Consider the following 27616-nt stretch of genomic DNA (forward strand, 5'->3'; position numbering starts at 1 on the left):
TTCCTCGCTTTTTAACGCCATCCCCACTACGGCACTCATTCCTTCATCCTTGTCCATCCCACACCTCTCTCCCCTTGGCAGGGAGGATGCGAACCTGTCCTCTCTCTCGTGCATCCTCTCTACACTCACCTTCCTTTAACTGCTGCATACACCCTATGTTGCCTGTTTCCAATTTCCATTTCCATTCGCTGGCCTGTGCCGAGCAGCATAACCTGTGAATATCCCCTGATTGTGTGTTTGACAGCTTCTCTGGGGCTGAGCTCAGTGTCATCAGAGGTGAGTGGAGAGATGAGCTGCTGCTCTATGTGCTGGAGAGGTGGTTGAAATATTGAACTTCACTTGAAATACAAATGTGTGGCTAGGTAAGATTATAAATACGCTGATGTCAAATATCAATATTGTAGTTTAATATATATATTTTGGACTTTTGCCAGTTTATGTCTATTTTACATTTGAATGATGGCACATCTGAACATTGACAAGTTACAGTTTGCTTGTTAAAGACTAAACAGGGACTAAGATAAAAGTTTATGCACTTTTTTGTCTCATTTTGTGTCAAACTCTGTGAAACTGACATCAAATTGCAAGACAAATCCTGCACTGTAGCTCTTTCGGGGCATATAGTATATTGTGATGTGACGTTATATCATTGTCTTGTAATATATCTACAATGAATGATCAGGCACCACTGGCCATGGTGGGGGAGGTGGGGACTGGAATGTCCAGCTGGCATGGGAGGAATGTCACCAGAGCGGCCTTGGGGGGGGATGTAAACTTAACGGTGAAAATATTCTGAGCGGCTGCCAACCACTGAAACTACTGGATCTTCTGCCCCACTTGTGTCCTGACTGTCAGAGACTGTCTGAGATTACCAGCTCACTTGATGCGGAGCCAATTTTCTATTTCTATTTATACATTATAGTCGTTAAAGTGTTTGCTGGTGCATCTAATTGGCTTCTCTTGTTATGAGGTAGAGCCTGATTGATATTTTGAAGCCTTTCACAAACATATAACAAATATCTGTGTTTATGTTTGCTGATATGAAGTGTTTCTGTATTTATATGTAATATTTGATGAAACATCCCATGGTTAACTGTAAAATATCCTGTGTCAATAACATTTTTATTTTTATCATGGAAGCATTTGTCTTTCCTCTTTAATATCAGTATGAGCACTGGCCACAAAAATCCATATCCAAGCTCTAACACGCAGATACTGTATTTGCACCTCTCTGTAAATGGCTGAGGAGAAACATTTGGTTCTTGGTACCTCACGGTGGCATCTAGCACCGGGACAAAAGACTTTGATAAACACTGGACGCACTGACAGTTGTGTTTCAGGTGGTAGAGTCTTGATGGGAAACGTGTGGTTAGAGCACAAGTTATTTAACTCTGTCTTTGATGAGAACATTTATTAACTCTGTCTTTGATAAGAACACTTATTAACTCTGACTTTAATTAGAACATTTATTAACTCTGTCTTTGATGAGAACATTTATTAACTCTGTCTTTGATGAGAACATTTATTAACTCTGTCTTTGATGAGAACATTTATTAACTCTGTCTTTGATGAGAACATTAATTAACTCTGTCTTTGATGAGAACATTAATTAACTCTGTCTTTGATGAGAACATTTATTAACTCTGTCTTTGATGAGAACGTTTATTAACTCTGTCTTTGATGAGAACATTAATTAACTCTGTCTTTGATGAGAACATTTATTAACTCTGACTTCGATGAGAACATTTATTAACTCTGTCTTTGATGAGAACATTTATTAACTCTGTCTTTGATGAGAACATTTATTAACTCTTTCTTTGATGAGAACATTTAGTAACTCTGTCTTTGATGAGAACATTTATTAGTACTATCTTTCATGAGAACATTAATTAACTCTGTCTTTGATGAGAACATTATTAACTCTTTCTTTGATGAGAACATAGTGTTAAAGATGCAGGTTCCTCCTCTGAGAGATGATGGGGATTCTCTAAATGTCTGATCAGCCGAGTTGTTAGTAACCTTTTACCTCTGCTGCAAAAGTTGACTAATTTATCCTTACTTATTAATATATATATATTTTTCTTATTTTAGCTTTGATAAATGTTTCCAAACAAATATGACTTTGGTTCTATGTTGTGGTTTCAGTTGCAATGTGCATTATATTTTTCAGCAGGTTTTAGCCGAGAGACAATATGAAGAGTTTCATTTTCACTTTAATGTGCATTATATATTTCGCTTTGAAGTACAAACAACTTTAATTTCTCCTCTGGTCCAAAAGATAAGATGTTGAAGCTGAGATCATCATTGGCTTCATCATATTCGAGCTACAGGCTCTGCTGTCTGACAGAAAGGTCACATGGGATTTGGTTAGAGAACCAGTCTGCGTGTGAGTGTTTGCACTAAGATGTGAACACGTGTGTGGAAAAGCAGTGAGTGTGTGTTTCCAGAGCACAGTCAGCCGTGTGCACGTTGTATTGTGTGGAGGGAGCCATGTGGTGAAAGCTCAGCAGCTGAGCTGAGAGATGCACTCATGTCATGCTGGGTATTTTTAGACACGTTGCTCAGGGGGGCTCAGTAATGGCACTGACCATATTATTCCATTTTGTTCCGCATTTCATATACATCCGATTATACAACCACAACAAAACACTGTTGTTTTATTTCAGTTTGGAAGATATGTTTTTCTTTTCATTTATAAAAATAATGTATTTCTGCCAAATCTTGAATATACGTCACATTTCTCTTTCTTATTTTGACAATATTTTGTTCTGCGGTGCTCGTCACACAACCTTTACTCAGGAAGATATCTGATATAGAGAGTTCTTTGATATCGGTAGTATTTTAGTGATCCGGGGGGGAATTGGGTTTTTACAGTCGCTCCAGCTGAGACTAGAAATATACAGAGACCATGACAATATCAATAAATAGAAATACAAAATATAGGGAGTGTATGAAATATATGCATTATATAACGATATGTTTATAAAAAAGAAGCCAAATAGTATTATGTATATTCCATACATCCAAAACTGCTCCAGTTCATCTTAAGCTACGATCTAAGGGTGAAAAGAAGGAGAGATTCACTGTTGTATATAAAACCAACTGAAGGACGGATTAGTTGACATTCAGTCAAGTGTTAAAACTCTGCACTGCTGACGTTCCTGTGGTCACTGTCTTGATATTAGTCCTCCAACCAGTCATGTGTTGGTTCATTACTTCTTGAAGGATGAACGCACTGGACACCACACAGGCCTGTTTAGATGTAACTGTGATGTAAGAATAAGAATAAGAACCATAGACCTGAATTATGCTTTCTTACTCTTTCCTATAAAGATAGAAATAAGAGAAGATTAACACGATGGTGACTCTGTGGTAAAAACAAACCATTTACATGCTTCTTTGGTGAAGATGTGCTGCTGTAGTTGTGTGCACCTGTGTGTCTGTGTGTGTGTTCCGGTGCGCTGAGGTGTGTTAACATGGTGATTCAGACGGTTCCTGTGACACGTTCCTGTCCAGCTCAGCTCGGATCGGGCGAGCTGATAATTTCAGGTCCCTCTGCGCTGAGGAGGATGAGGAGCGAGGAAGGTTAACCACCCACCGAGACTCATCACCCGCTGCATCACACGCACACTCGCAGGCCTCCCTGTTCTCTTCCCCCCCGGCCGTCACAGCAGCATCACAAAAAGCATGGTCAGTTTACTGTGGGATTCCTTCAGATCAGTGAGCACTTGTGATGCTTTTATTCTTCAGTTTCCCGGCCTTGGATTGAAATATCTTTTATTTTGTTTTGTCCACCAGTCGTGCTGTTTAGGCCTCACTCCCACTCCTTCGTGTGCAGAGGTTGACAGACGTGCAGATCATAAATCCGTCGACCTATTGCCAGACAAACAAATTATGGAATTTCTATCCCCTTAAGTAAATGAATTTCTGCCCTGTTGAACCCACTGAGTTTAGTTTTTTCATTATGTTTAAAATGAGCAGCGGATAAAAGAGAAACAAACTAAAAATAAACAAGGAGACGAGCAGAGCTTCACCCGGAGGCGTGGCTCCTCTGCTCCGTACAACCAGAGAGTGAGAAAAAACAACTCCAGGTCCCAGGAAAAAATGTGTTTTATCTCCTACTGCAGAAATCCTCCCCCCCTCTTTGAGTCTGTGTGCGTTCCTGTGATGTGACTGCCCACAGCAAGGAGCTCTTCTCTGTTTTGATTGGTGAGGTTTCTGGATGTTCGGCTCTTATATAAATCAAATTTTGACCTTTTTACGAGACGAAAACCTAAATTTCCCAAACAGATAAACTCTCCTGAAGACACAGGGTCTGGAGCTGTCGATGAACTGTTTGTGTTAATGTATGTTTAGCTCGGAGGCTTCTATTCCCTCAGTTATTTAAAGAAACAAATTATTTCAGGATCAGCTCCTCTACCCTGTGGCACATGCCCCGCTCTCACTCAGAGCGAGAGCGTCGAGGATGAAGAGTCTGTGCCTCGTGTAGAATGAATCTATTTGTTTGAACGTTATATTTTTAAACATTTGAACGTTTGAAATGTTGATTACAATCTTTTTATTTCTTAACTGATGTCTAAACTAGCGTTACAAGCTGTGTTTATGTAATATTAACATTCATCAGTTTTATTTAAATATCAAGGTACTTTTATAGTAGGTAATCACATTAGTGAAAATGTACTGTATTTAAATAAGATTTCATAAAAACATAGGATCTTCACTTGAAAACTGATGCCAATGTCAATTGAGTTGGTTTGATATTAATAATTCAATTCAAAGGTTTTCTTTTCTTCTAAATCTGATTCAAGACGAGGTTATGATCTGATAAACACACTGACTCTGCATCTACCAGCTCTCTCTCTCTCTCTCTCTCTCTCTCCCCCCCCCCCCCCCCCCCCACCCTCTACTCGTATCCCCCTCTCAAGGCTCAGTGGAGTTGAGCTGCTGTTCTGATGTTTGCTTGATGTTCTCCACGTCAGGAATCTCTTGATGAAGTTCAGTCTGCAGCAGAGTGAACTTGAGAGGAGAAGGGGGGTTGGGGGGGCTGGTTTCATGACTGTGGCGCTTGCAGGGTCGACGGGTTTTGTTCGTGGTGTGGAGAATTACATTTTATATCATTGTTATATCATAATGTATGTGTGTGTGTTTCATGCAGTGGTTCATCTTCTCGCATCAGTAATGGTTTGGGTTGGACCCTGCAAGTCGTCCAGGATCTGCCAGTGTGGAGTTTGCATGATGTCTCTGTGCCTGTGTAGGTTTTTCCCTCTGACAGTCCAGTGACTGGTTAAATCTCAGGTTCCTAGTGTTTCCTCAGCCAAAGACCCCCCCCCCCCCCTCATGTTCAGTATGTCCCCATAGGAATAATTTGACATACCCTATTTATTTTTGCACTTCTACTTTGTTTTGAGAAGAAGAAGAGAACACAAGAGGACATTGGCTTAGGGATGAATCTGGAAACTACTTTAAAGACCCCCTGTGTCAAAGGACCCTCACCTCTGCTTGGCTCTGTATGTAAGCGCTGTGATTGGCTGGCGACCTCTCCCGAGTGAATCCCCTCTCCTGGCTTCAGCTGCCCGTGACCCTCTGAGGATAAACAGTACAGGTGATGAATTGGCCTATTTTTACTCGCAGGTTTTCTAAAATATCACGATGACCTTCAAACTCTTGTTTTGGCTGTGATAACAAAACATGTGATTATTCTTTACTCGTGTACAAGGTGCAGGTGAGTCGAACAAAAGATTAGTTACCAACTGTTAGTGCACATTCAGCAGCAAACATGTCTGAGAGATTTTGAAACCTGCCTGAGTGCAAGTAACAAATTATATTTATGTGAAACACAATTTACGCTCACACACCTGGTTTCCCCCGAGGCGGGTGGCGGTGGGACGACAGCCGGGTGGCGTCAGCTGCTGCAGCGTTTGAAAGGGAAGCGTCAGTGTTTTCGTTTCAACCCGTCAATCATTGGGTAATTTGTGTTTACTGTGAGCTGCCAAAAACACGTCTCCTGTCCATAATAGTTTGTAATGATTCCCTAGTGATGTTGTGTGGCAGCATCAGACAAATGCTGACAATTTCCTCATTTAACACACAAACCTCCATAAGTTACGTCAGAACTTTCTTATCTTTCATTCCTAACTCTGCACACATGATAAAAACCAGTGAGGATGAGTTAGTGCTGTGGTAACATGTAGATGAATGAGGGCGAGTGTGCACAAGTAAAACCCGGATGTGCGTCACATGAAGTGCAGAGTTATGCAGCCAAGGACAGGTTTCTGTTAATGTTTGGCCTCCTGGTCCTTCTCCAGTGGCTCTGAGTCATTACTATGCTGGTCATCCAAGGATCCCTCCTCTTCTCCACAATGCATGTGTGTGTGTGTGTCTGTGTGTGTGTGTGTGTGCCACTCGGAGCACGTGCCTGTGGTGTGAAGGGGATGAGAACTGATAGCTCTATATATAGAAGTATATGTATGTGGAGGCTTAGGGCCGGACTGTGCAGGAGAATGGAGGTTTGCAGAGCCTGCTAACGAGGGAACACACAGGCCGATGCACGCCATCTATTAGGTTTATTTCTATATCTTTATAAGGACCAAATTTAGGTTTAAACTCTGAGAGGGAAGTGTGTGTGTGTGTGTGTGTGTGTGTGTGTGTGTGGCGTCATTTGAGCAGCAGAGGAGCAGTTGGGGGGAGGTTGGTTATAGACTGACTCAGATTGAAACAGCTGACTGTAGGTGTGTGTATATATATTTGTGTGGATGAGTGTGTCTGAGTGTGTGTTTGACATTACAGAGGGAGGACGTAGGGTCAGGATACAGAGACAGGAGCTTAGGATGTAGAATTAAAAAAGATGAAACAATTTAATGGGTTCATATGCAAAGTGAATGGGGGGGTTTAGGATAATGTCTGGATATTAGATATAATTATTTCTTAGGCTGCATAATTGTTTATTTTATTTTGTTATGAACCTTTCTTGTCACATTATTAAGACTCTTGAATAATCAGAATACATCACGAGAGCTTTGTGGCTCTGTTAAAGTATTGTTCTTATTCTCACCTCTTGAAGTGGATTTCCTGGTTATTTCTCCCTGTTGTTGCTCCGCCTCTTTCTGAGCCTGAGGCAGAACCGTTTCTTCTGGTTGTTGTTGTCTTCGCTCTCGGCTCAGACTCAACCGCTGAGGTCGGCTTGTTTTCTCTCTCATTTCAGAATAACGTTACTCTCACGGCCTCAAACAGAACTTTATAACCCGATTTGAACTTTCCCCAAAAAGGGCAAATTCAGAAAAACAACTCTGAAATTATGCGATTACTTTTTATTTTATGATCATCTCTGGTCCCACGTCATTAAAGGATGTGCACTGTGTCTGGAGACTCACTGTGGCTGACACCGGCGCTTCATCTTCCTCCCGTTTAATAACTGCAGGAGCTGTATATCCGCATAAAACTGTCGAGTCAGCAGATACCACAGCAATAAACCAGTAATGCTGTGGAGTGCTCACTGCAGCGATGGCAAGAGGCGGCCTGCCCACGCTGCGTTTGGTACATTGGTCATGTCAGATACCCAACTCCCTGATTACGCACCGCAGAGCGAGAAAACAAGACACCATAAATGAATTCTATGCGGCGTGATAGTGGGAGTTGACTTAATTTGGAAGAAACAAGCATTTAGATCTTGTAACGGAGTCCGGCGAGCATTTCACTGGTTTGTTTAAATCAGTGCAAATTCACAGGGGGAGGAGGAAGTGGCACAATAATCTGCGGGAGTGACTCGTTAAATGAACTGATGTCATTGGCCGAGTTGTGTTTCCATCCTATTATCCACCACTTCCTGGCCTGCCAAGCTGAGGCCGATGGGATTTTTGGAAAGGTGTGTGCTGGGGGAATGGAGGAGAGCGAAGGGCCGGAAGCGAGGGAGGAGAGACGCCTGGACTCAATCCGGCCAGATTAACACTAGATTGATGCGAGAAAAATCATCAGATTAAACTCTGAGGGGCGTTTTCGGGGGACGGGATAAAAAAGAATCCTGCAATGAGATGTTTAACTTGATATCCCCCCCCCCTCCAAAAAGTATAAAAACATAATCCCCTTTTTAGCAGCGGGGGTTTTTCTTAATCACTGCAGATGTGTAATTTGATGCCATGATGCTCGACAGAGAGAGAGAGAGAGAGAGAGACAGAGAGCAAGACAGAGAAAGAGATAGAGAGAGAGAGAGAGAGAGAGAGAGAGAGAGAGAGCGAGAGAGAGAGGCATATGTTCCACATTCTGAGTTTTTTTTTAAGGTGACATCATGAATTATGTAATGCAGTGTTGTGTTTGGCTGACCTGCTTGTGTGTGTGTGTCTGTGTGTGTGTGTGAGTGTGTGTTGGCTGGTTAAGTAATGACACATTTTATGGTAACAGTAACTGAAAGCCGGATAATCTGAATGTTTAGATAAGAGTCGCTCAATCGGTAAATGTTGTTTCTGAGTAAAGCTACGTTCAAGACTCATTGAGTTCAACAGCGTTACACAAGTTATATAGTTACACAGCATTTATGTCTTTCCAGCTTTAACAGTTGGACTCTTCCTCTTGCTCCTCTTCCTCTCGCTCCTCTTCCTCTTGTCTGTTTCAGTCGCATGCGTCCATTCCGCTCTGGCCGGCACGAATTGTTCTCCCATGATGCAGCCACACTCCATAGTTTAAGTTCCCCGGCCAATCAGAGTGCAGCAGTAGGAGGGCACATCCAGTCAGCTCATGCTTGTAAACAGCCCTGACAGTAGGAGGGACTTTCAATTCACAGTCCCACCCTCTGTTGTCGTTCCTGTTCAGCCCCTTTTCAGTGTGTGTGTGTGTGTGTGTGTGTGTGTGTGTCTGTGTGTGTGTGATGTGAGGAAAAGGGAAAAGGGAAAAGGGAAAAGGAAGAGTGGTCAGTGGAGCTGGAGGGCGCAGGCGAGAGGGGAAGTCAGGGTGTGTGCTGATTCTTCAGTGTTACACAAACCCAACACATAGCTGCCATGGAGCCTTCTACACTGATCTACTGCAGCCGACTGACAGCAGGTAGTCTGTGTGTGAGTGTCTGTGTGTGTGTGTGTGTGTGTGTGTGTGTATACTTATACATGTAAACTGTGTGTTTGTACTTATACATGTCAACTGTATGTGTGTGTATTTATACATGTAAACTGTGTGTGTGTTCTTATACATGTCACATGTGTGTGTGTATGTGTTCTTATACATGTCACATGTGTGTGTGTATGTGTGTTCTTATACATGTCAACTGTGTGTGTGTGTGTATGTGTGTTCTTATACTTGTCAACTGTGTGTGTGTGTGTGTGTGTGTAATTATACAAGTCAACTGTGTGTGTGTGTGTGTGTGTGTGTGTACTTATACATGTAAATTGTGTGTGTTCTTATCCATGTCAAATGTATGTGTGTGAGTGTGTTGTGCGTGTTCAAATTCACATTCACTCTGCAGTTCAAACCACATTAACACATTCATACAACAGCACTCCAAACCCGATGCACTACTTTGTTTACCAAACAAACACCATTCTATCACACACCTGCTCATGTGGAGGAGCCGGGGATCGAACCATCTCCCCTCTCTCTCCCTCCTGAGGTACAGCCGCCCAGCTGCGTGCACGCGTGACTTCACATCAGCTGTTTCCAGAGTGAAGTGTGTCTGTGTGAAGCTGTCGGCACAGATTCACTGGTGCTGTTCAGGTACTCGAGAGTCAACAGGCAGCAGATGGACCACGAGGCCAAAACTTAAATCAAGACCAAATGTCAATATCGATAATTATGATGATTAATGACACATCTTTATTTGTAAGACTTTTTAGATTTACTCCTGAGAGAAGGTTGAGGTTTAAAACTTTTCTTAATGAGCAGAGAATGAAACACTTGATAAACAACAAAGTAGTTTACAAATCTGAAGTTGATCCATATGAACTGTAGCTTTGTTTAATTACTAATTATGAAAATTTGATTTCATTTCCCTGCTCTTGTTGACACTTTTCCTCTCAAACTGTCTCTGTCCTCCTGTTGAACTGGAAGAAGCTGGTTAATTTCCACTTCCTCTCCATGTGTGTGTGTGCGTGTGTTTGTGTGTGTCTGTGTGTATTTTATATTTTATATCCACACGTATATGAGCTGCGAGGATCCAGTTCCTTTAGTTCTGGATGAGACAAAGAGAAAGTGAGAGAAAGAATATTATTACTGTGTATCCTGTTAAGCCGGCGCTGAATAGGCGCATTGTGTTTTGACTCCACGAGTGTTCGCCTGTTGTCGCACACCAACCTGCTGCAACCGTGCGCTCACACGCAAACACGTACCTAGATTCCCATGCAAATACTGTAATCCTGAGAGTTCAGGGGAGGTGGGTGGGGGGGGGGGGGGGGGGATTACTGGAGCCGAGGTCTGTTATTACTGCGTGTTTAATTGCCAGGGGAATTATGACACATTTCATTTTGATGGTGTTGAGTTGACAGCCCCCTGCAGGACGTGTCCTCTCGTACATCATGTTTTAGAGGCTTCCTGCAGTTCCTGTCTGGGCTTGGCTTCATCCCACTCTGCTGCTTCAACTGCAGAGACTAAAATCTGAGTCTGCACGTCGTCACCCACTCCTGGAGCCTGTCAGTGAACTGGTCATGGCTGCTTTAAAGCTCCAGCACCAAGCACGGCGGCCTACTTAAGCACATGAGTGGAGTTGGGAACGCCGTCTGCTTCCTGCATGTACATACACACATGATACTGCACAGGAGAATCCACTCATGTGCATGTGTTGTTCTCAAGTGTGTGTGTGTGTGTGTGTGTGTGTGTGTGTGTGTGTGTGTGTGTGTGTGTGCTGCAGCGGCATGTATGCATTTTCCAATCAGCTGGAACAAAGCTTTGCAAAAGTCACATGCCTTTCATGCATGAGTTACACTGAAGGTTCAAAAGAAATGTTAAGTGACATTAAAGGTTTTATTTTTCCATTTACTCCGACTGACACTGAGCAGACGGCTTTGGCATATTTAAAAAACAAATCCCTATTTAGGATTTATTCAATTTCAGGATCTTGTTTGCTGTGGCCACGGAAAATAAATGACTTTTTAAAGTAAACAAATGCAGCCTCAGCCGTCCCAGGACCACGGGTGATATTTTAGTTTCACTGTCATAGCCTCCCTGCCTCCCCGCTAATACACGTGTCTAAATTTAGACAGACGTCATCTCAGAATGATGCTGTTGTGGTATCAGTGAGTTATGGTGGAGAAGGAGAAGAAGTTAACTGAACATCCTGTGTTTGTTCTACAATCTATCGAGCTTCTCTTCACCAGAGTCCAACAGAGACAACCGGATACTCTTGAAATGCCAGTTTTAATCGCAGGATTTAAACAGAACAATGCATATTTGGATTCAGAAAAAAACATAAGCCACTTAACCGCTGATCGTTTCCATCAGACACGCTGCAAGGTCCTCACCAGAGAGGGCGTGTGACATCTGGTTCTTGAGGTTCGGCGGCTTAAGACTTGACCTTTACCCTCCCGGTCCGCAGACTGTGTGTCATTGGATCCTCTGGAAAGATACAGCCTGGATCATACCCACTGTGATCGTGTGTGTGTGTGTGTGGGGGGGGGGGGGGAGGAGGGGGCACAGGGGGTAACAAATTACAATAGGGCAATATGGGCGAGGGGATTGAGTGTCATATTAGATCCAGCAGCGCGACAGATGTACAGACACGGGGGGGGGGGGGGTCTGGTGGGGGATGATGATTATCAGTGTGTTTGTGCTTTTGTGCATTAGTTTGTGTCATCACAAGGGAACGTTCATAACTCCATCTTGAAGCCAGGCAGACGTGTGTTTGTTGAGACTCACACACGCTGCTCTTCACTCATCCCTGAGTCTGTAACATGAATAATACACGTGTTGACCTAGTGAGGAAATGTGTCTGGACGACATCACCGGTGTCAGCGGCACAGAGGTAAAGGTGACACGTGCAGTAATCATGAAAGGCCACAATTTAAAGCTGAGGGCAGGTGAGGTGTAATATTTTCAAAAAAAATAGGATAGTGTCAGCTTTCCTCACAAAAAGATACAAAAATCATTTCAAATTGAAAAAGTAGATTTTCTTTATTAGACCAGATGTTTCTGTGCAGTTAAAACACGGCCCCTCCATTTCATTTCCCCTCTACATGCGATTGGAGCTCGCTGCAGTAGCATCTCTAACATGCAGCTGTAATTGTTCCACCATATGTGTTGGGACTTGTGCTGATGAATGTGAAAGTGGGACACGGTGGAGACGGAGCGGCTGTGTGTTGCCAGGCAGAGTCTCCACACCTTCCAGCTGCCTTCCGGTTTGGAGATTTTAGCGACATGTAGCCCCTGCCAGCTATTTAGTGGGTTATTTAAGATTAATTTGACATGTTTGGAGCTTAAATTAGTGAGAGGATGAAAAATATGTGTTGACTTTTAACTAATCTGTATCTAATTTAAAGGCAACATGATGTGTTAATACAAATTATAGGGAAAACGGTGCAATCAAAATTTAAACGCTGAATCGTAACATGTTATCATTCCCAACACAACTAAAAACAACCTGATCATTCATTTGCAAAGAGGCTAGTATGTGTGAATCACATTCAAATGTATCTGCACATCAAACTCTTGAAACTCCTCCACCAAGGAGGGTGCATTTTTGTTTGTTTGTTTGTTTGTTTGTTTGTATGCTGGATTAATTAACCTTCCATGAAATTCTTTGGAGGGGTGACCCCGGGAATAACCCATACAATTCAGGTTCACCCCCTGATCCAGGAATCTTCTTTTCACTTAGTACGTTTTTCTAAATGTTTTTGGGTTTGTCAGAGAACAAAAACAGATCATGTTAAAAACTCTGACATCTTGATTGGACTGATATTTATGAGTGTGTGTAATTTGGTGCAAAACCAAAAGAAAATCTGGATGTAGTGAATTAACATGTGTTTTCATGAGGGGCCTGTTTGTACTGTACTCTAACATGATGTTGTCCAAGTCTATGTGTACATGATCAATAACACTTTGGTTATCATGTCAGCCCATATTGTTTAATGTGTTAAATTACAGTATAACAACTGTTAACTCAATGACACAGTGAGAAATCCCAAGTAATGAGTAACGACTATCAAACAGCTACAGAAGCAAACATAGACACGACTCAGCAGATTCTTTTGTGTGTCTGCGTGACTGTGTGTGTGTGCGTGACTGTGTGTGTGTTTCCAGTTCACGAGTGGATTTAACTGTTGCAACAGGTCCAGAGTGCATCAGGGGTTTGTGTTGTGTAGACGTGTGCTTTTTGTTTTCCAAGCTTATCATAATACATTATTTTGTTGTCTTTAGGTACAGGTTGTGTTAATTTCCTGCTCTGGTTTTAACTGAAGTGTTGATTAAACTCGGTCGTGCTGTGTCTGCTCCCGTTCTCTTCCTCAGGGCTGTTGCATGTCTCAGTTTCTCACTGGTCCCTTTCAGCTGGACTTCGACTGGTATTGACCCAGAAGTAGCACAGCAACAATAGACAGGAGGAATTAACTAAGGCTTTATTAGCTTGGGTTCCTGGTACCTCCTGTGGGAAGCTCGCTGAGCATTAGCAGCCCCGAAAGTGATACACTACAAAAGAAAAGTTTAAATTTAGCCCAGTATTCATCCATTTATCTTTGTCTCTCTCTGCCCCCCCCTAGGGTAACTGCTGCCATTGTCTGTGGCTCTAAATGTCCTCTGCCATGGCGAAGCGCGAGGCTGGGAGCACCAGCCCAGTGGTGCGTCAGATAGACAAGCAGTTCCTGGTCTGCAGCATCTGCCTGGATCACTACTGCAACCCCAAGGTCCTGCCCTGTCTGCACACCTTCTGTGAAAGGTAACCCACGTCTGTCCTCTCGCTGTCAACCCACCTCGGCAGATAATAACACCTCCAGGTCCCTCAAGCTGAACCTGACACAAGGCTCTGCTCACGCCATCGTCTCTTTATGTCTCTGCATCGATGAGGTTGTCTGTCCTTCTAACCATCCATTAGTTTGTCCAACCCGTTCTTGCTCAGTTTGCCTTAAGGATGAACTAATTGGGTTTTGGTTGTCAGAGGTCAAATCATATTTGTTTGCCTTGTGAACGTGATATCTCAGGGACACATTGAGAGAATTTCTTCAAATTTAGTTCAAACATTCAGTCGGACTCAAGGATTAACTGATTGGAATGTTGTAGTCGGAGGTCAAAGTTCAAGGCCATCGTGAACTCAACATCCCAGGCACAGGTTTTTCCAATTCGGTACAAACATTCACTTAGACTTAAAGATGAACTGATTAGAGTTTGGTGAGAGAAGCTCAAGGTCACAGTGACATCATCACTTTAAAGTTTACAAACTGTAATTACAGTTTCTTTTGTACTGTAGCTATTTCCCTGTCAGTATCCTCCCATACTAGTTCTGAAGAATTCCTTTAATATTTACATGTCCCCTAATAGAAGAAAATCTATCGCAAATCCCCCCCAACAGTTAAACAGCTCGGAGCGCTTCTCCTCACAGACTCCACGGGAATAATTGCATTCCTCAGCATCGGGGGCCGCCAACAGACTGTAGCCCCATTGTTGGGAGATACACTTAAAATACTTAAACTTGCAGTTCCTTAGAAAGACAACCCCCCCCCTCGGGCAATACTTACTGGGGCTTTTGGTGCGGAGCAGGGGGGGGCTTTCGGAAAGCTTGTTGTGGGTCAGGGTGAGAGGACGGAGAATGTAGAGAGGGGAGTGTTGTGAGGTGCAGAGGATAACCGGGATTATGTTTCAGACTGGTTTACGTCTAAACCCTGCGATCAAACAAATATTTATGGAATAGTTTTCAATAGCAACACAAAGCATCGAAGGATAAGTCTCTTTCTCTCCCTGCAATGAGAGGGGCGTTCACCCACCAGGGGGCAGGTCTAATCCGGGGGTTTAACTGGATGACATGTGATCTGAAGCCCTGCTGAGGTGAACAGATTTTTTGTCTGGAGCTGTGCATGATGTAGCCAGACAGATGTTTTAATGCTGGATGGGCTGATGTAGTTTTAGGGGTTTTAGGGCTGAGCTGGTAACCCCCCCCCCCCCCTGCTGGGCCCCCATCGGCTCGGGGTGGTGGGTGTCACGTTTAATTCTGCTCCCCTTTTCCTCTTTATCATTAAACACATGTGAGCTCACAGACAGACCAATGGTGATTTATCCAGATTGTTATAGTGGTGTTGCCAGAGTGGCCACGACTTTGATCATTCACTGATTTGGAATATGGAGAATGTTTATTCTTTCATTCCCACTCTTCAACCTGTTCTTGTTCTATTTAACTTTGGTGAATTTGATGATCTCCTGTGTTCCACAGAACTGTGGAACTGACTGATAGTCGCAGCTTTAGTCGTCAGAAATCATCATGGGTAACATTCAGTAAATGCTACATATGCCCTTTTCAGACATGAACCCTCCAAAATGCCTAGAAAATTGGGAACAGATATTTTCAGAGTTTGCTTTTCACATGTTATGAACCAAGCAGGAGATTCATCGGGTCAGACATGTTCACATCAACAAGAACATTTCTGAAATGTTCAGGCAAGTGATTATAGTTATTATTATAGTGAGAACAAAGGAGGCAGGACATGACGGTATATATTCTGACGTCTCATATCGTTGTGTTTCTAAGTTGGAATCTGCGTTGGCATCTTCTACGTGCACTGCAACTTGTTGTCATCCTGAGATATTTGTGTCCATCATCAGACTTCAGTGCATTTCTGAGAGCAACTGTAATGTTGCTTTGGTTGTTCTCAGAAGCTAATGACCAGTTTAACAAAGCTAAATGAATCAGGAAGGTTTTAGACTTATCCTCCAAACTGACCTCAGGTTTTTTTTTACTGTATAACGATCAGTTATCACAGAAGCTAAAGTCAACACAGCTGTGCGTCATGTGCCGGATGGCAGCCGGGCCGTCGGCCATGTGGAATGTGTTGTTACTGCAGCTGACTGGAGGTTTGGCTCTGGAAGGTGTTTAATGTTAAATCTCCTCAGGACAACTGAACCTGAACATCCTCAGGCTTTAAGGGCCGGTGGGACAGATTTGTGGCTGCTGCACCGGAGGAGGCTCGGCCTGAATCCAGCACCTTGTCACGTGCACACACACAAATATGCAGAGACATAAACGTGCAGTGCTACACACACACACACACACACACACACACACACACACACACACACGTTCTGTCCTTCAGTATTTAGTCAGTGAGGAGAGTTGGTTTGCCAACAACTTCACTCACTTAAAGACAAAGTCTGGATGTTTTCTCTCAGGCTTTGGTTTTGGGGTTTTTGTGTGTATTGACTCTGATTCACTCTCAACTTCAGATTGTTGTGACGTGTTGAGAACCAGACATTGTGTCTCAACACGGTGATAAGATGACAGGTCTCTCACTCTCTCACTCCATTCCTCTCTTTCCCTCTCGGCTGAATATGACTGATAGTTAGAACCCTACTGTTTTATTGGTTAGCCGATACAAATCAGCTGATCTGCCAATATGAAACCTTTGATTTTACTTTCATTTTTATGCAGAAATCTTGTGAATTTATGTAAAATAAATTTGTAAACTTTAAAGAAATTGCATATTGAGGAAATGTTACTGAAGAGCTGTTTCATTGTGTTTTATTGTGTTATTGTTTTGGTGGAGGTTGTCACTGCGTGTCTGTATCTTGATTTTGTCTTCTTTTACAAATGTTCTTGGGATTAGTAAAGTTGTATTGAATGTGTGTGGTATTTTTATTTATAGTAAAGTTTATGAATAAACTGTAATATATCAAACATGTCTTTGTTATAAAGTTTGATAAAGGCATCTTAGAAAAAAGAAATAAAATATCGACTAATATATCGGTATCTTATTACTTTAGTTACTAATATTGGCATTTGCCCCAAAAATCCATTCAGTGAGGCTCTAATAATTATTCAGAAAACAATGCAAAAGACTTGCTTGTGTATAATTGATATATTCTTTAACTCATGCATTTCTTTATCTGCCTCCCCAGTTGTCTCCAGAACTACATTCCCCCAGAGTCTCTGACGCTCTCGTGTCCTGTGTGCCGGCAGACGTCCATCTTGCCAGAGAAAGGAGTTTGTGCTTTACAGAACAACTTCTTCATCACTAATCTCATGGAGGTTTGAATCCTAATCCCTTTTCTCTCTTTCAACTCAGACACAAGTGTGTTCGCCCAACAGGATTCTCAAGTATGTTACAGATGAAGAAACATAGACTCAACCAATCATGAGATAGATGTCAAAGAAAGGGAAATTAACTGAAAGAAGTGGGTCAGAGAGCTTTGTGTGATCCTGGTGCTGTTTTAGTGAGGACCGCTCCTACTGTTAGACAGAGTGAGCACATACTTTCAGAGTGAGGTCACCCTGGACAGTCCTGACTCCTGCATGAGGCTCTTTTTAGGATTTGTTTGCCTCTGCCCACTTCAGTTCTGGCTTCAGTTTTATTGCATCTCATCTGTCAGCTGTCTACTGCCAACTAAAGGAGAAGAAAGGACACCATAGACCACATTGTGCATAAGAGCATAGATCACTATCTTACTGTAAATGTTATACAGTGCCTTGCATAAGTATTCACCCCCCTTGGACTTTTTCCCATTATGTACTGTTACTAACTGGAATTCAAATAGACTTAAATAAACTTTTTCCCGTTTGATCAACAAAACATGCATAGTACTTTGGAGGTGCAAAATAAATTTTATTGTGACACAAACAATAATGAGAACAAAAAAGTTGACATCTGTTGGGTGCATAAGTATTCACCCCCCTGTGTCAATACTTGGTAGAACCCCCTTTCGCTGCAATTACAGCTGCAAGTCTTTTGGGGTATGTCTCTACCAGCTTTGCACATCTAGAGATGGAAAGGTTTGTCCATTCTTCTTGGCAAAAAAGATGAAGCTCAGTCAGATTGGATGGAGACCGTCTGTGAACCGCAATCTTCAAGTCTTGCCATAGATTCTCTATTGGATTGAGGTCTGGGCTTTGACTGGGCCATTTTAAGACATTAACATTCTTTAATCCAAACCATTCCTTTGTAGCTCTGGCTGTATGTTTAGGGTCATTGTCCTGCTGGAAGATGAACCTCCGCCCCAGTCTCAAGTCTTTTGCAGACTGCATCAGATTTTCTTCAAGGATTTCCCTGTATTTGGCTCCATCCATCTTTCCCTCTATTCTGACCAGTTTCCCTGTACCTGCTGAAGAGAAGCGTCCCCACAGCATGATGCTACCACCACCATGTTTCACTGTTGGGATGGTGTGCTCAGGGTGATGGGCAGTGTTGGGTTTTCGCCACACATAGCGTTTTGCATTGAGGCCAAAAAGTTCAATTTTGGTCTCATCTGACCAGAGCACCTTCTTCCACATGTTTGCTGTGTCTCCCACATGGCTTCTGGCAAACTCCAAACGGGATTTTTTATGGATCCCTTTCAACAATGGCTTTCTTCTTGCCACTCTTCCATAAAGGCCAGATTTGTGGAGTAGACGACTAATAGTTGTCCTGTGGACAGATTCTCCCACCTCAGCTGTGGATCTCTGCAACTTGGTCTTCATGATGCTGTTTGTTCAGTAATGATCTCCAACAAACTCTGAGTCCGTCACAGAACAGGTGTATTTATACTGAGATTAAATTGCAGACAGGTGGACCCTATTTACTAATTATGTGACTTGCAAATGTGACTTGTGAATGCAATTGGTCGCACCAGATCTTTGTTAGGGGTTTCACAGTAAAGGGGGTGAATACATATGCACTCAACACTTTTCAGATTTTTATTTGTAAATAATTGTGAAATCCATGTAATATTTCCCCCCACTTCCAAATGATGCACTATTTTGTGTTGGTCCATTACATAAACTCACGATGAAATAAATTTTAATCTGTGGTTATACCATGACAAAATGTAGAAAAGTCCAAAGGGGGTGAATACTTATGCAAGGCACTGTAAATGTTCTTGACCAGGTTCTTCAACGGGACCCGGAGTGCTCACGGCCAGAGGCCTGCAGTGTCCTGGAGTCAGTGAGTGCTGCAGCTGCCGGGAAGCCGCTCTGCTGCCCCAACCACGAGGGGAAGGTGGGAATCTACTAATAATAATCTAAAAAAAACTTTTCTTTCCCCGCCTGCAATAACCAGCCAGAGTGAGCAAGCTTTATATTGAAACTCCACTTGCGTCCCTCTGCAGGTGATGGAGTTCTACTGTGAGTCGTGTGAGACAGCCATGTGTCTGGACTGCACGGAGGCCGAGCACCGGGAGCACGTGACTGTTCCTCTGCGGGACGTGGTGGAGCAGCACAAGGCCGCACTGAAGACACAGCTGGACGCGATACACAGCAGGTGAGGACTCGAGTCCTCCGAGAAGCTTTGAGACTTTATCCTTCACGTCAGGTGTTTGGGAGCTGAGGGGTTTTGACCCTGATTTAGCATTTGCTATCAAACATCACCTGTTCTGTGCTTGGCATTTCAAAACCTTTACTTCTGCTGTGTCAACAGGTTATCTTACAATTGTGTCATTGAGTTCCCTGAAAAACGTGGAACAAATATTTTTTATTTTAGTAGTTCACTAGATCTTGATTTTATTTCGGATCTGCACCAAATTTGACACACTCCTAAATATCAGTTCCCTAAATTGTTATATATATTATTTTTTTTTTCCAATTCAAGAGTCATGAATTGTTCTCCGAGAGATCAGAGAAAGTTTTGAATAATATCCCATCTCACAATGTTTAAGAAAGTGAAAAGAGATTCCTGGATCCTTCCTCTGAGCCGGATTTGCACCAAAATGTAATTTGTTCTTTCCCACATTGCATCTTTCCACCAAGTCTCATGGTAATTCAATCTGTTGTTGTTGCATAATCCTGCAAATAAACAGATATGGTTTCTAAGAAAGTTCTCCTCGTGTTCCCTCCAGGCTCCCTCAGCTGACTGCAGCCATCGAGCTGGTGAGTGAGATTTCTCGGCAGCTGAACGAGAGGAAGACCGAGGCGGTGGCAGAGCTCACCAGTACGTTTGAAGAGCTGGAGCGAGCGCTGCATCAGCGCAAGTCGGCCCTCATCACAGACCTGGAGAACATCTGCACCACCAAGCAGAAGGTGGCAGAAGAAAGACTCTCTCACCTCTTCTTTCCTTCTTTGTATTCACCTGTATTTCACCTGCCTCCTCTCTTCTCATATTTAACTCTAACCTGTTCTCATCCTCTTTTCTCTCTCACCTGGGCAGGTCCTGCAGGCGCAGCTCTCATCTCTGCTCCAGGGGAAGGAACACATCCAGAGCAGCTGCAGCTTCACAGAGCAGGCCCTCAGCCACGGGAGCGCCACTGAGGTGGGCCGGCTCACTGCTACTAGCATGACAGAGCTCACAAACAGTTTTCAGCTCTTCTGGGAATCGGCTTTGAGCACAAACAATGAAATATCTCTGTTTGAGAAAGTTGACTGAGAAACCAGTTTGTGTTTCCTGCCTGTGAAGGTGCTGCTGGTTCAGAAGCAGATGAGCGAGCGGGTGACGGCGCTGGCCCGACACGACTTCCCAGAGAGGCCACATCAGAACGCACATCTGGACTGTCAGGTAGCAACAGCTGCTTCTTCGGATTCAAACCATTTCTCTGATTGATTTGATCCTATGATCGTTTTATATGATCTGGAGCGCTGCCTCTGTCTAAAGGGTCTGGATAGAAAACTTATAGCAGCAGGTTTTTTTAACCTTTCATGCTTCTATTGAGGATGCGAAAGATTTTACTTGTTGTCAATAATGATTTTAGGTAAATAAGGATGGAGAACATGTCTCTGAAGCCAAAACATCATTGAGACATGTCGTCCATCTTTATACACAGTCTTTGATCTCAAGTTGTGGATCACGGTGGAATGTGCTTTCGACATTAAAGCTATTCTAAGGCTGTTTTGATATCCAGCAGACACCGAGCAAAATTAGCCTCTCATCAGAGTCGTATGTATGGTGATCTGACGGTTTAACGTCCAGTTTTCACTCTCTGCTGAGCTTTGGTTTGCTGTCTGTAGAGACAATGGGTTTAATTTTGCATTGTGTCCTGTGTCCTGTGTCCTGTGTCCTGTGTCCTGTGTAATGTGTCCTGTGTCCTGTGTCCTGTCTCCTGTGTCCTGTGTCCTGTGTAATGTGTCCTGTGTCCTGTGTCCTGTGTCCTGCGTCCTGCGTCCTGCGTCCTGTGTCCTGCGTAATGTGTCCTGTGTCCTGTGTCCTTTGTCCTGTCTCCTGTCTCCTGCGTCCTGCGTCCTGCGTCATGCGTCCTGTCTCCTGTCTCCTGTCTCCTGTCTCCTGTGTCCTGTGTCCTGTGTCCTGCGTCCTGCGTCCTGTGTCCTGCGTCCTGTGTCCTGTCTCCTGTCTCCTGTGTCATGTCTCCTGTCTCCTGCGTCCTGCGTCCTGTGTCCTGTGTCCTGTGTGTGCCGTGTGGCTCCAGGTGGAGACTGAAGGTCTGCGGCGCTCCATCCAGAACCTGGGAGTTCTCCTCACCACGGCTGCTGTGGCTCACACCTCTGTTGCCACGGGAGAAGGCCTCCGCCACGCGGCAACCGGGCAGCATCACGCCATCACCGTGACAACGAAAGACAAGGTACAGTCTTTAAGTTGTCGAGGCTTAAAGTCGACGGCTTCATGTGCAGAGGGAACCGTGGAACAAGATATCATCTGTGTTCTGAAACTGAATCAGTGACCTCCACTTGCAGGATGGCGAGCTGGTGCGGAGGGGAAACGCGGTTTTAAAGGCGGAGATCACGTCGGCCGACGGGAACCGAGCCGCAGAGACCGAGATAACGGACAATAAGAACGGAACGTACGAGGTGGGCTACACGCTACGCTCCGAGGGCGAGTACTCCTTCGCCCTGCTGCTGTACGGCCAGCCGGTCCGCGGCAGCCCGTTCCGCCTGCGGGCCGTGAAGCCATCAGACGTGCCCCAGTCTCCGGATGACGTGAAGAGGAGGGTGAAGTCTCCCAGCGGGACGGGGGGGCACATACGGCAGAAGGCAGTGCGACGGCCCTCCAGCATGTACAGCACCACCAAGAAGAAGGAGAACCCCATCGAGGATGAGCTCATCTACAGAGTGGGTAAGCCGGAGGCCTGGAGAGGAAGTTTGTTTCAAACAGAATGAAACAATTTACTCTTTTAAAGGCGGTTTATTTGTTACGTTCATGATTTTAACTTATTCATTGGAGAAAATAAATATATAACATTACTGCAAACTTATTTCTGATGAGAAACAAGTTTTTAGAAACTACTATTTTAATTTCATGCCAGTAAACCGAATGAAAATCAACTTGCTGAGACCAGTGACGTTCGGTGATTTTATGAAAAGTACAACAATAACTTCACAGTTGTTTACTTGCATTACAAATGCGTATTGGCAGGTTTTCAAATTATAATATCCACACCATATAAAGATAGTTTGACCCCAACAAACAAATGAAAGTGTTTTTTTTTCTCAGTGTTGGTTTGTGTTAGTCTAACAGTTAGTGTTTGGTCCATGTCCCCTCCACTAACATGGAGGAGGCAGGGGTTATAACCTATACTGCATTGGTTTGGCTTTACTTTAAGAGGCCGACATGTTGTCTATCTTTATATACTAATCTACACACACACACACACACAAACACACACACACACACACACAAACACACACACACACAGTGTTTAAGGTAGAGAGTTTGTAATTATTTGAGTCATTAAATTGTCAGGTTCGCGGGGCAGAGAAAAAGGAGAGTTCACCAACCTGCAGGGAATCTCAGCCTCCAGCAACGGCAGAGTGGTGGTGGCTGACAGCAACAACCAGTGCATCCAGGTGAGACCCACACACACACACACACACCCACACACACACAGCCGCGTGTCTGTGGTCACGTTGGAAAAGGAACATCCTGTCACTTGTGATTTTACAGATTTTCTCAAACGACGGCCAATTCAAGATGCGCTTCGGGGTCAGAGGTCGGTCCCCGGGGCAGCTGCAGAGGCCGACGGGTGTCACCGTGGACCTGAACGGGGACATTGTGGTGGCCGACTATGACAATCGATGGGTCAGCATCTTCTCCTCTGACGGCAAGTTCAAGGTGAGATCACAGAACTTAAGATGAAACACATATTAATAACAAACGTATAGAGATAAAGATGGTTTAGAAATGATCTCAAAGTGTTTCATGTCTTTCTTTCCTTATTAAAATGCTCACTTACAGAATAAGATCGGTTCCGGCCGGCTCATGGGCCCTAAGGGCGTCGCTGTGGACAAGAACGGACACATCATCACTGTGGACAACAAGGCCTGCTGCGTCTTCATCTTTCAGTCCAACGGGAAACTGGTGACTAAGTTCGGGGGCCGAGGGACGTCGGACAGACAGTTTGCAGGTGAGGAGGTGTTAACATGTGACAACAGACGTGTTTTTAATACAGACAGGGATCTCAGAGGCAAGGGCTTCTTCCTGAAAGCAACACGATGCAACTTTTAGTGAGCAGCAGCGCCCTCTGCAGCCTCATGTGGGGATTCATTTCTGGCAGTTTAAGTTGCTCAGTATAACTCTCCATATTCACAGTCGCTGAATATTCAAACTAATACTGAGGCGGATATTTTTAAGGTAAAAGTTCCATAGTGTTGCTTTACAGGGAATAAATGATGATGGATGTATTTAGTCTGATATATGATACCAGAGAATATTGCATCGTGGAGATTAAAGTTCTGCAACATGTTTTGATATAAGCCCTGATTGTGAACTCTGACTAGCGAGGGGCAGCAGAAAGTATTGAGAACATTTACAGTCTCTTGCTCTTACTTCTATTATATAAATACAAAAGCTGAAAACAAACCGTGCAGCAGAATCTGTCCAGTTCAGAAACATCATCTAAATAATTAATTCTCCACTTGATTCTTTGGTTCCTCTCACACGTTGTCTCTGCTGTTATTTCTAAACCTAAACTGATGTGTTACATTATTGTGTAGGATTTGTTTTGACCTGTAAAAGCCACAGGTGACGCACCGAGCCCCTGCTCCCCCCCGACACAAACTGTGCCTGTGCTGCCCCCCCCCCCTTCTCTATTTGACTTCTCTGCTTCCTTTTATTTATTTTTGTTTATCTCTGACGACATTTCTTTTTCTTTCTTTCTTTCTTTCTGTTCTTCCTCCTGTTTTTCCGATTCAGAAAAACTCGGCCCAAACTTTAATAAATCTGGCTCAGTTTTCAGTAAGTACTAAGTGTGGCCTGGCTGCGACCTTAATCCCACAGTGCAGTGCCCCGTGTCTAACCCCCCCCCCCCCCCCCCCACCCCCCCCCCACCCCTGGTTCTGTGTCTCACCTCCTGAAAACTGTTCCAGCTGAGCAAACCTGATCAAACACAGAGAGCATTGTAATAATCACCTGCTATTACAAGAATGGATGTTTGGTCACACGCATTGTGTTTGTTGTGTAGATGGATGTGAGTTGTGTGATTTTGCACTGCTCTGACTTACCCAGTGTTTTGCTATAAGACAATCAGTGTTATGAGCAAGGGCCCGGTCACATGTACACAAACGAATCAGAATGAACCTTCGCTTCACGTTCACGTCCAATCAGTGCGAGCGAGGAGGCGAGTAGAACATCTGCTTCCTGCTTTGCATTCGTTTATGTGTGACCAGGCTCTTATACTGTTGATCTCAGACAATATGTTTTCACTTGACATAAATACAAATAACAAAATGTTTTGTAGAGCCTGAACGATTTTTTCTAGCGCTTGCTTGAAATGAGCCTTTCACAGCGTTTGTGTTTGAAGATATGAACTTTAATCATTATTTACATAGTAAACCAAACAGAACAGATATGTATTTATTTTAATGTTTAATTTAAGAAAATCTATAATTTTCAAGTTCTATATTTGGTTTTATTTGCGTTTTCTTAGTTTTTACTGTGATATATTATCAAGTTCATAATATGGATAAAATATATAGAAAAAAATATTCAATCATTAATTACATTTCTTTCTCAAAGGGGTTTAATAGCTACATCTTAGAAATCCAATTTCTTTTAAATATAAATCAGCCAAGTATCAGATACCTGAAATGTTTAACCTACCCCTTATCGGTTGGGCTCGAATTATTGTAAACCTTCAGCGGGAACATTTATATCTGTTACAACTAATAACAAACTTGTCAGCATGATGAATCTAACTTAAATTTTCAGTAGAGTAAAAAAATAAAACAATTTTGTAACTCGTCCTAAATCATCTGATGTGTTAAAAACATTCCATCAGATGACTGCAGGACAATCAGAGCCGCTGCAACCGTCTGATGAAACTCGTGATTTTAGCTTTAGGCTCAACTAGTTGAAATTGAACAGCCGACTAACGTTTAAGAGAATAAAGAAAACCACTTGAATCAGCTCAGAACACAGCAGCTTCACCACTGACCCGTTTCTCTGTCTTCACCCAGGTCCTCACTTTGTCGCAGTGAACAACAAGAATGAAATTATCGTGACCGACTTTCACAATCACTCTGTGAAGGTGAGAACCTCCACAGAAATCAATGTCTTATCATTTACATGTGTATTATGAGTATATTTCCCAGTGAGCATTGAGTTGTAACAGCTCGTTCCCTGACTTCCTGTCGCAGGTGTACAGTGCCGATGGAGAGTTCTTGTTTAAATTCGGTTCTCACGGTGAAGGGAACGGTCAGTTCAACGCTCCCACTGGTGTGGCTGTGGACGCCAATGGGAACATCATTGTCGCTGACTGGGGCAACAGCAGAATACAGGTGAGGACTGGAATCAGTCAGCTGACAAACTCAGGAGCTGAAACTTCTCAACGAGCAGTTTATCTTTTCAACCATGTCTGTTGTTAGTGGGTTAGTGGAATTATGCAAAAGCTAGCAAACCGATTTCCCTCGACGAAAATAACTTACAAGACTTTTCTGTGGATTCAGGATCCAGGATTTTTTTCCCGTGAACTATGTTTCATGATTTATAATTTAGATTATCAGACCACCTCCTCTTTTCTGTTATAAGAACGATCTTGTATAGGGTTGTTGGGCCTTGGGAGGTTTGTGCTTTATAGTTTGGAGCTTGATCGTCAGTTCAGCAACAGTAAAGCAACACCTTAAGTATTTTACAGTTTATTTATTATGTCTGTTGCAACATGGACACTGAAAAGGTCTTTTGTGTTTTTGTTCAGGTGTTTGACAGCACAGGCTCCTTCTTATCCTACATCAACACATCAGCCGACCCGCTGTACGGGCCCCAGGGCCTCGCCCTCACCTCAGACGGACACGTGGCTGTCGCCGACTCCGGCAACCACTGCTTTAAGGTTTACAGATACCTGCAGTGAGCTGAGGCAGGACCCCCCCCCCCCCCCCCCGTTCAACTGCTCTTCAGACAACTTCACGTCACACACACTGCTCGTGGACATGGAGCTGCAAGGGGCCGTGACCCTCGGTTCCACTAGATCAATCCTACAATTCTAAGATCTAATATTCACAGATGAAAACAAAGAAATCTGAGAAAAAAATACATTTACAGTGATAACAGAAATCCCAAAAGTTTGTAAAAGACAAAAGAAGCCAGTAACCCATGAAAAATATTGTCACATTTTTATTAAAAGACTTGTTCCTGTGCAACTGAGGAACAAAACAACCTGTTATTCGGTCATGAGAGAAACCCGATGTGGAAATCCACCTCTGGAACCAGAGGTTTCAGCTCTATGTCTCACGAGTGTGACCTCACCATTCGACAGCCTGACAGGTTTTTAAAGTTGGTGATACTCTGCAATTTTTTGGGGGCAAAGCCGACGCGCAACTCTCCCAGTGACCAGCAGGGGAAGCGAGTCTGGGTCCTGGTCAGGAGACGATGCTCAGGCCACTTCTCAAACACTGTTGCACGTCAGTTCGCTCTTAGAAATTCCCCGTGGTCACTGCCTTACAGTTTCCAATCCTCACAACAGAAAACACACAGTACGACGGAGTGTTAGGGCCACTTACAGAAAGGAAATATCCGAGATATCGAGAATAAAATTGTCAAATTAAGTAAACTGGTCATTTGACGAGTCATATATATTACAAGAACTAAGTCGTAATTTGAAGAGAAAATACTGCATCTTTATTCTTGTATATGTATCTATTTGTTCTCATTAAAGTTGATTCTCGAACTCTCTGATATTTCTTCCCTTCGAGTTGCCCTCACACTCCGAGGCTACACCCAGACAGGAATGTGCTGATTTAAAGAAATCGTTTCTTATTCTCATTCTGCACCTTATCTATATCAATTCTTTTTTTTTTGATTACCAACATGTATATGCAAGTTTTGTTGTTGCTGTTGTTGTTGTTTGTGTATCCAAAGAGAAGCATCAAGAAGCACAACAGGTAAACCAAAACAGACTTCGTATATCTGACCCCACTACTTCTTGCACTTTTTGCGTATTCATATCTACAACCTGACGTCGTTGTACATATGCATATTTTGATGTATATCTGGATTTGATGTCCATGTTATTTCACTGTATAGAATACTTATTCCAGCACTTAATGCATCAAGGATTCCAACACTGGAGTATTTACTAATACACTAGAATGTCACGCAGAGTAGTAGCCGACTAAATGACCTGCAAACATCAATCGAACAATGTTGTATACACATTATTTTGCTGTGTT

The 27616-nt window shown here is 43.3% G+C and overlaps 1 protein-coding gene across 1 annotated transcript; it reads left to right on the top strand.

Annotated features, from left to right (window-relative positions):
* Positions 1-8792: 8792 nt before the first annotated feature.
* Positions 8793-26973, top strand: trim3b (tripartite motif containing 3b). The gene is made up of 16 exons (XM_053442308.1): positions 8793-9030; positions 13662-13837; positions 17002-17131; positions 18963-19073; positions 19183-19334; positions 19909-20089; positions 20217-20318; positions 20463-20561; positions 21427-21579; positions 21692-22070; positions 22698-22801; positions 22899-23066; positions 23190-23358; positions 25409-25479; positions 25589-25729; positions 26146-26973. Exons 2-16 carry the CDS (start codon positions 13692-13694, stop codon positions 26296-26298), a joined length of 2259 nt encoding a protein of 752 aa, XP_053298283.1. The 5' UTR covers positions 8793-9030; positions 13662-13691; the 3' UTR covers positions 26299-26973.
* Positions 26974-27616: the final 643 nt, after the last annotated feature.

Source organism: Pleuronectes platessa, chromosome 15 (assembly GCF_947347685.1).
Source record: "Pleuronectes platessa chromosome 15, fPlePla1.1, whole genome shotgun sequence".
NCBI classification, from domain to species: domain Eukaryota; kingdom Metazoa; phylum Chordata; class Actinopteri; order Pleuronectiformes; family Pleuronectidae; genus Pleuronectes; species Pleuronectes platessa.